Source organism: Lacerta agilis, chromosome 2 (assembly GCF_009819535.1).
Source record: "Lacerta agilis isolate rLacAgi1 chromosome 2, rLacAgi1.pri, whole genome shotgun sequence".
NCBI classification, from domain to species: domain Eukaryota; kingdom Metazoa; phylum Chordata; class Lepidosauria; order Squamata; family Lacertidae; genus Lacerta; species Lacerta agilis.
In genome coordinates this window covers 86097240-86107385 of record NC_046313.1, presented here as the reverse complement: position 1 = coordinate 86107385, position 10146 = coordinate 86097240, and the positions used below count along the sequence as shown (strand labels likewise).

The following is a 10146-nucleotide window of genomic DNA, read 5'->3' as shown; positions in this document are numbered from 1 at the left end:
GCTACAGAATGCCAAATAAACGGCCTCTTGTAAAAAAAAATTATACTGTATGAGGTCTTTTAATGTTATTTTTTCCACAACAATCATATTAAATTATGCATATTAAAACTGCCACAAAAGTTGGCAAAACGTCTGTATTTGGTTATGAAATATGTCTGGAATCTTATGGCTGATAAATCAGGCAGTGATAGATCCATCACTTTGTTGTAACTTTGCAAACTATCCCCAATATTTTCTTTAGTGTAATTGCTCATACCAGGTCTAAGCAGGTTAAAGATGTGGGTGGGAAAGTGAGTCCCAGGTATTATGAAGCAAAGGGGTGATGGGTGGCAAATGATGGAGGTATATGAGAAGCAGGATATACAGTACAAGTATGTTATATTTTAGAAGTTTTCTTAATGCAAGGTAGTATCCAGGAACTTTGCTATTCTTTTCTTCGCTTATGCTTAGGCAGTAACAAGCTGCTTCTAGACTGTTGTGATTTTTGCTTGGTCATTTTCTTATCTGGGAAACTGTTGCTAAAAGAAAAGGAAAAAAGAGAAAAAAATCATCTTAAAGCTGAATGTAACCGAAATGGATAGTAGTTATCTTAAGACTTATGAGTCATAAATACAGTGTAGTCTCTGTAAAGATCAAAAAGAATTTCTCCCCATCTTCAGCTTATCGCATCTACATTATGGGCAAAGGCTGATTAAAATAAGGCAATATTAACATAGCCAAAGATTAGAAGAAACCACTCAGGATTCTCTAATCCGGATGCAGCTCAGACATTTATTACAAAAATCAAATTCACATACTTGAGTTTAGCTAAAGCATTCATTACTGGACACCCAGTTCTGATTTTTAAGACTAAATCAGGGAGAACTGAGCAACCCCTCTGTCTCAAAAGTTAATACCCAAAGAGATCATTTTGTACAAATTCTTTAACATTCAATTTCTTTATTATATGACACTGCAGGCCTTATTAAGCCATCTATACTGATGTAGGAGAGAAACCACATGTGGTTGGTTTATAATGGAGATGATGAGTTTGTCCTAATGAACAATACAATTTTGAGGGTACCTGACGGAGTCATGCAGCCAATATTGTATCTTTTGGCTTTCCCAACAATGGATCCAGACAGGCAGCTGGAAATACGTGATCAAAGTGGGGATTTGAACAAAATAGCCTTAAGCAATAAAAGCTTATGCCCTAACCTCATGCTGTGTCTTTTCAAAAATTAACAGTAATCTGAATATATAATATATTGGGGGGGGGGGAGAAAACTCAAAATCTACAGACGCTTTCAGTCTCCTGCCGTCCAGCACATATAAAGTTGTATCCAACGTTAATCACAGCAGATGCATTAAAATTAAAAGTCTTGACTAACTGAGGTCTATCGACTGCTATGGGTCTACTTTGAGAGTAGAACTTAGTTGGATACAACGTACAGTCCCAATGCTAATCAGTAATGTGCCAAAAAGACAGGAACAAAGTTATAAGAAGATCAGATAAATGCATTAAAAAAAATGAAAGGTTAGGAAAATTGTAAAACGTTGCAGAAGTGGAAATGTTAACAGTGATAATGAGGATCAGAAATGGACAAGCACAGATACAGGGCCTTATGGGAAAACAGTTCTCCCCTTTAATAATACATAAATATACTAGTGACATCTAGTAACATTTAATTTGAAAAGGAATTTCTGCTCAGTCAGAAAAGGTAATTACATTTTCTTCCATGGTAGGATAAAAACCTCAGATTTCAAAATGTAAAGTGCTACTATAAATAAAGGCTACTATTGCAAAGTCAGAAGACAACAGGGGTGAATGCTGAGTAGGAATTTAAAAAGATAAAAGGGTATATTGATCAAAGCCCCAAAATCTATACACACAGTCTGCTATAGTGCTGTCATTTTGAAATGTATTACATTCATTCATTCAAGGCGTAGGGAACATGAGGCCCAGTTTTCTACCTGGCCCGTAGTACTATTGCCCGACCCGGCCTGCTCTTCTCCAGCCACAGCGCTCACCAACCCTGTACCATGCCCTCCTTGACTGCTTTCACCTGACTGGAATGTGCCCTCGAACTATTATAATGTCTCTTTCTTAACTGGCTAAAGAGGTACCAGTAGGTAGGCAGCCGTCTGTAGAAACATTTTCTACATTTTCATGGCTGGAATGTGGCCTACTGTAGAAAATTAAGAGTCACATCCAACAAGGTGCTTGATTTTCACTGGTATGAGATGCCTGGAAGGCTGACCGTGAGGGAAATGAGGCCTTTGGCTGAAAGGGGTTCCTCACTCCTGAATTATTTTCTATACTCAAAGTATATAAGGATTTAACTTCCGGGGGTTTTAAAATTTCCTGTGCACCTTCACAGCAAGTGAAAGCCCCATGCTTTCAATAAGACCTACAGAACTGCCTTATACTGAGTCGCGCTGGTGGTCCATCTTGCCTAGGTGCCACAGCCACAGAGTTCAGCAGCTAATGGTTTATTTAATAAATATCTTTCCTTTCTCTCAGCGCAGGACCCAAGGCAGCTCACAGCATAAATGAAAACAGATACAACTAAAACACACAAAGAACACAAATATTTTTTAAAAAGCAATTAAATAAGTAACCCTATTACAAACAGCACTGAAAACCCCCAAAGTGCACACACATACATGTGTGTGCGCGCGCACACACACACACACACACAAGTGCAACACCCACCCTCAGAAGACCTTGTCACAACAGCCCATTAGTGGTCAAAGGCCTCTTGGAACTAACAAGTTATTTGCATACCTGTGAAATGAAAGCAGAGCCTGGGCCAGCCTAGCCTCCCGTGGAATGGAATTCCACAATCTGAGAGCAGTCCCCAAGGAGGCCCTCTCTCATGTCTTCACCAAATGTGCCTGTGAAGGTGGCAGGGCTGTGAAAAAGATCCTGAAGTCTAAACAGGCTTCTAGAGGGAGTTAAGGGCCTTTCAATATGGTTCAATCAGACTCAGAGTCTGCAGCTAAGGAACTGGAACAGGTCCAAGGCTCCGAGTTCGCTCTTGGAGACTGGGAAACCCCTGAGCCTAAGGCCAACTGACAGGGATGCACAACATGCATCTATGTAGGCATACATAATCTTATTTGCATGCCACCTTTCTATAGTTCTAACCGTGATCAAGAATGCTTACATGAAAAAAATCTAGGAACTTAACAAATGCCAGAAGATCAATAAACAAAACTTCAAAAGTACAGAAGCAAAACAATTTCCACATATTATATATAAATAAGATCTAATATAAAGATACAACAATGAATAACAGCCCTCCCCCCAAACTCTACCCTAAACAATATCCCAGTCCAAGAGTTCAGTAGCCTCAGGTTTTAGTAGCTGGAGTCAGTCAGGGCCCCGCCTTCCCAGGCCAGGTGGAAAAGGCCTGCAAGGCAGGGAACAGGTCTTCAAGGACTCGCATCCAAGATGGTCTCTGGCCTCTTCAGCAACCTGCCGTATCACCAGGGCCCTCCTGGGTGCCTTTCCCTGAGCCTGAGGAAGTAAATGCATCCCACAGTGCCTTACCGGGTCAGGCGTGAGGTTACAGAATGCAACAGGAGGAGGAGTGCTCATCTTCAAGTTGGCGCTTTAAGAATCTAAGTTACCAAAAGTAGTGGAGGAAATGTAAAAAAATGCTCAGTCTGCTCTCAACCTTCATTGGCACAAAACAAATTAGGTACCGTGAAAATCCCTGAAACGAGGGGGAATGGACTATAATAATTATGTAAAGAATAAAGCTAAACGCAGGAAAAAACTAAAGAAGTAAACAAGACCTTAACGGGATGCCGGTTACAATACCTCATTTCACTGAACTATTCAGTTTCCCTTTTCTTGAGTTTGTTCATTATTTAAAATAGTTTAGTTTGAATTTTTTTTGAATCTGTGCTTTCTAGGTTTTAAACCCATTTGTAAAGACAGTGTTGGAAGTTTTCAGTTGAGTTTTCAGCCTATTATTACAGCAACTTGCTTCCTTAAAGTTGAGCATTGTTTAAAGCTTTGTTTAAAATTTGCCATTTAGGTTTTCAAACCTTCTTTGTAAATGCAGTATTAGAACTGTTTCAGCCGAGTTTTCAACCCTGTACTACTGCTCCTTGCTTCCTTTAAGTCGAGCCCTGTTGAAAAATTTACATAGCTCCTTTTGAATGTGTGCAATCTAGGTTTCCTAACCTTTTTTTGTAAATACAGTACCAGAATCTTAACCAGTTAGGTTTTCAAACCTTCTTGGTAAATGCAGTACTAGAACTTTTACAGTCGTGTTTTCAACCTTATATTACTGCTATTTTTTGCGTTTGAACCTTAGTCATTTAAATATCTTATTTCCTTCTGAGGAAACTGAATAGTTCAGTGAAACGAGGTATTGTAGACTTTATTCTTTACATAATTATTATAGTCCATTCCCCCTCGTTTCAGGGATTTTCAAGATACCATATTTGTTTTGTGCAGATTCTTATTCCCGTAACTGTCTTTTTTCCATTGGTCTCAACCTACATTGGAGCACATTGCTTCCTTGGAGCTATCCATGGTCCTGCAACTCTTGAACTGCCTTAGCCAATGGGATCCTGCACCAGGTCGGTGTCAATGTACTCTGAAAGGCATTAGTTTCAGTGGTAGCCAATGTGATGCCCTCCCCAGCTGCTCTTAGACTACAACACCTATCATCCCAAACATTTGCTGATGGTTGTTAAGGCTGATGGGAGTTGTAGTTCAACAGTGTATCTAGAAGGCACCATGGTGACTACCTTCTTTTAAGTCCCAGAGAGCTCATACATGTTCGATACATGTGCTATCATTTAACTCTGGCTCCTCCCTGAGACACAGGGAGCTACTTGATTATATGCCAGATTAAAAGACCATGTAGCTCAGCTGCCACTTTCAATGGCCTCAGGCAAAGTTCTTTCAAATATCTGTTCTTCCTTTTATGTCTCATTTGTCCATGGCTGGGAAAGAAACATTTGGGGACATTCCCATATTAGTCCTCCATTTGTACCTCACCTTTCCTTCAATGCATTATTGAGAATAAGCTGCTAGGGAACATACAAATAACCAGAGGTACTGCCCCTGCCCCTTCTGGCTTGTTCGTATAAGGCAGAGGTGGTGACAGAACGGGCTCATCAGGTGGCCAAGTATCACTGAGTGAGGGGGTGGTCTGCACCACTTTGAAAGAAGCAATGGTGTGTGTGCTCCTAGAAAAGAAACCTTCCTGAACCTGAGATATTTGACAACTACCACCCAGGTGCTAATATCCTCTTTTTAGGAAAGGTGCTTGAAGCAGTGGGGGGGGGGTTTCAGCTGCAGGCACTTTTGGGGAAATCTGGACCTGTTCCACTCTTCTCTTCCATTGCCAGGTAAGGGTGTTAAGATCATCCCGTAGAACCCAGTTAGTTCTGCCACAGCCTGGTGATCCAAAGCAGGCTTCCATATTGATGTTCCATCAGCTTTTGGAAACACAACTGCTTAGGCAAGAATTCCCCTGATCTCCTGACATGCTTTGTTTTCACTGCTGCTTTAACTCCGAAATTCACTGTTTCAGCTGGCTTGTTGTCAGATTCGGGGAGTGGCTTCCTTTGATTCCCACGCCAACAAAGTAGACGTGGGAATTTCGCGAGACGTCTTTGATCCTTACATTTCATTTCCCTCCTAGTCTGTGCTGATTTGAAAGCCCCCTCCCTTCCCAAGTCTGAGCTCCCTTCCCGAGTCTCTGGGCAGTTGAAGGGCTCTGCAGCATCTCTTGAGCCCTTCCTCCGACTTCCGGCGGCGACGCCATCGCGGGCGGTCATGGGTTGCCTCGGCAGCGAGGCGACCCAGGCCGACCCGGGGGTTGGAGCCCCGCTACCGCAAAGCGGGGCTCCGGTGGGGCGCGGGAAGAGCGTCCCGCGCCTCGGGCTCCCCGGCGGGCCCATTAGCCACCTCCTGGCCAATCTCCGCCCCCTCTTCCACTTTCTCTGGGCGGTTGAAGGGCTCCACAGCATCCCTGAGCCACTTCACCTCTTCTGCCACTTGCTCCTCTGAATTCTCCCTGACAGTAATGTCTTTCTGGGAACTCCCTCCCAAGAGAGGTCTGCCCCATCCCTTCTTTAATAGCCTTTTAAAAGTTGATGAAAACCTTCCTTTTGGATTTTAAATGATTGGTATATTGAATTGGTTTTAGCTGCTCTCGGGTTTCTATATAATTTTATTACTGCTGTGTGCTTTTTTCTTTTTTTCTTTTTTAGTATTAGTTTATTAAGTGAGGTTTCAAAATGTTAATTGATGGTTTCACCTCTGATGGTGGGTGTCCTTGTGTTCATCTGAGGAAAGGTGACTGTCTGAAGTGAATAAACAAAGTTTCCAAAAATAACTTCCTTATCAAATAACTGAAACCGATTGCAGACCTATAACAGTCAAGAGAACCATGAAGTGCACTTGCACTAGAGAGAGAAAGAGAACCTTGTTCAAAGAAACTTAACAGTCCCTGAGATTACTATCATTTCCCTGTTACCAAGTGGACAGGCAACTATGGACTCACAAGCTCTACCATATGATTCCTCTCATTGCTAACTATTATTTTATAAGAACAGTCGTTTGCACACAAAATGCTTTCATTTTGCTCACCATTAAAATGCAACTAGTCCTCAACTGTTTCCATACTGGGGCTGAAGTTCAACATTTTACTCAATGAACCAGGAGAAAATTCTATTTGCACAGAAATATAGTGTTGTTGTTGTTGTTGTTGTTGTTGTTGTTGTTGTTGTTGTTGTTGTTGTTGTTGTTATACACGAGAAAAATGATTGTGAATGGCACTTATTCCTAAGTGAGACGACATCTTAAATCTGCAAGCCAGTTTCCAGGAATCCAACATCAGTTTATGCATCATCTTAGTTCTACTGCCAAAGGTTGTGCAGGCATCCAGCGTAGCTGTGCCAGGCTGGATCACATCAAATTAACACGTAAAGCACTAACTATGCATAATCCCAAAAGGAATGTCTTCCTTTATGGTCACTAATTCCTAGCACATGGTTGCTTCTTCAACTGCACAACAGTAATTGAACAAGACAATAAAAATTGGACAGAAAACAGAAATCATTGATCTGAAAGTCTAAACATGGCATTTCCCCAAATCAGAACTGAAAAATAAATTTGCTGTTTCGTGCTAGAGAAGAGCTGTTGTACACCTTGGTGCATAGCTTGGATAAACATGTGAAGCAGTGGAAGATGAGTTCTAACAAGAACTCAAAATATGCATCAAACATTGCTACAAAAGTAGCTCAGCTAAAATAAGCAATGCAAATGCTCTACTAATGAAATGTATAATTGCTGATGTGCTAATAAGTGTGATTTTTTTTAAATAAATAAAAAGTTAGGATGTGGGTGTGAGTTCTGTGGAAATCAATAGACACAATAACTTTGAGCAAATTAAATTAGACACAGGTTAGAGGGAAAGGAAGGCATTCTGCGTATACCTGTAGAGGTTCTCCTACCCATTAATGCAATCATTTCATTAGATCTGCAAGTGCTTTTTTATGGTGACAGAACTATCAGGTTATTTATTTGAACAGAACCACAGCATCGGCAAAAGCCCATTTTACACAATGGAAATAACATGTCTCTCTCTGCTTCCTGGAAGAAGCTGGTAGCCCAGAATGGATCCCAGCTCAAGAAGAAAAACATGCAAGTGAATGAAAAATAGATTTCTACAGCCTGCATCTTTGCCAGTGCGAAGAAGGCACAATTCTTTTATAAGGAAACCAATCTCTCTTCATTTTAAGTTATTTCAAACTTTCTTCCTTCTTTATTTTTTTTTGCCAATGGATAGAGACTTGTTTGCTGTAATTTCTGAAACTCTTTGTGACAACCACTTGGAAAAAGTCATGACCAACGTGATGAAGACCAATGATTTAGAGCAGGGCAGATCATGAGACCCTCACAGTCATGCTTGTTGGGGAAACAGGAGAGGGCCTTCTTGGTGGCTGCACCCAGACACCAGAATTCCCTCTCTTGAGAAGCTCCTTGCTTTTCTTCAAATTTAAAACAATGATTTTATCCCAGACTGTGGACCCAGACCACTCTGAATGTCCTTCAGCTCTTAAATATGAAGTATGCCAATAAAATTGGATCTTTGGCTGATGAAAATTCTAACAGCTGAAATGTAAATAAAAGACAAGCACACCGAGCTCCAAAGAAATAAACCCACCCCTGGTCTTAGCAGGTCAGGGTCATCTTCCAGGTTGTGGTTTCCCTGTGCAAATTCTGTCCTACTTCAGCATCACCAGGACTAACCTTGCAGACAGTGTTTTGAACCCAGTTTGAATTGCGTTTCAAATTCTGATTAGTCACAGAGATGGAAAATGTTACATGTGCACCGAGCCTGCACCCACCAGGATTCGTCATGTCACATTTGAATGGCTCCTGAAATCTTTCATGAGACAACAAACCAGGGTATAGTGGATAATCTTCCCCCTGACATATCAAATTGTATTGCAAAGGTCCTTTAGGTCTGTATCTCAGTTCTACCTAACAAAGAAACCTATAATAACAAGGAAAAAAACATGGCACTGCTACTACATCCACATATAGTCTACAGAATAGCTGGAATGCTTTTTTGTACACAAAAAGGACTTCTGTTATTGCTGCTAGCTTAGCTGTCAAAGTAAAATGTGCATGCACACGAAAGCTCATACCAAGAACAAACTCAGTTGGTCTCTAAGGTGCTACTGGAAAGAATTTTCTATTTTGTTTAAAGTAAAATGTGTCATCAAAGTAAAATTATAAATTGCCTTTAGTAGAAACACAAGTTGTTTGATGAACTACTTACAAAATAAGCTGTTATCTAAAAATGACTGCTGAAAGCTAAAATATTCGCACTAAAACATGTTGCATTAGCAAATAGGTGGGTTGCTTCTTTTGGTGGAAGAGAAAGAAGAAAGGGGGAGAGAGAGAACCGTAGGAAAACCTTACAAGGCAAATCCATAACAATCCAAGAAGCACACACATGCATACTTCATGTGGCTACAGCAGTCCTCCAAAACGAAGAGTTATCTTTCATATACGCCAAAGTCTGGTAGAATTTCAGCTACTACTGAACTGGAAAGCAGTATTTAAGCACTGTAGCAAAAATACCAGAAGCTTTACAATGAAAACTTTAGTTGAGTTTTCTGAATATCTCTGAATAATTCTGTTCTAATAACCATTACATTTCAGTTTCAACGTCTGAACATTTCCCGTTGTTTGTGAGTCATGGTTTTTATTTTTGTTTCTTATTTTTACTAGCAGCAAAGAAAATACAATTCCAAGAATCAATTTTGTTGGGATTTTAATTTTACCAAGGAATGCGTCCTTGAAATAAAAACCTGGCTGATGGTTAAATAAATGAAAAACACACAGCTGTCTGATGAGCATTTTTCATTTGACTCACATTTTCATTTTATTCAATTGATGATAAATTGTACGGCCTGGAAAATCTCAAAATGTTTTATGCATTTAAATTCCTTGATGTGCCCAGCGCTGAAATTTACAACACAGCAAAATCAAATGATGTAAAAATAAGTCTAACAATAGGATTTTTCAAATGTCACTAAAACAAACACAAACCCTGCACCAACTAAATTAAACCTTCTATAAATCCACCACCCTTCTATCCACTAGAGAGCAGGGATAACTAACACGGTGCCCTCCAGAACTTGTTTACTACAATTCCCATCATCCCTGATCATTGGCCACGCTGGTTGGGGCTAATGGGAGTTATGGTCCAACAACATCTGTAAGCAGCACCATCTTGGCTACCCTACACTAGAGAAACAGACTATCTACATGGGAATCAGGTCCAAAGAGATCAAAGCAAGTAGGTTAGGAAAGAATGATGGATTCTGGAAAGTATTCATGGTAAGACTTGGGGAGGAAGCGAAGTACAAAAGTTGCAGTCACACTGGGCAGCAATCTTCTCATATGCCACCAACAAAGAAAGGAATGAAGGCAAATCTGGAGACAAAGATGGCAAACTTAAGGAGCATTCTTTGTTGATGTTAAAACTTTGCATGGCTTACAAAAAAGGAGAAAAGAAAATAGGGTTTACAGGGTAGCCATTTATTCCAAAAGGAATTCCATGTAACTGATTTGCATACTGACAAAGATGGGGCATAAAATCCAACTAATCAAAACTG

General features: G+C 40.4%; 1 protein-coding gene across 1 annotated transcript in view; it reads right to left on the bottom strand.

Moving 5' to 3' along the window:
* Nucleotides 1–365: 365 nt before the first annotated feature.
* The window catches only part of RAD18 (RAD18 E3 ubiquitin protein ligase), a 114895-nt gene continuing 105114 nt past the window's right edge, over nt 366–10146 (bottom strand). The window contains exon 13 of the mRNA XM_033141153.1: nt 366–518. Coding sequence (XP_032997044.1) covers nt 425–518 — 94 coding nt within the window. The 3' untranslated portion in view covers nt 366–424. The remainder of the gene's footprint in view (nt 519–10146) is intronic.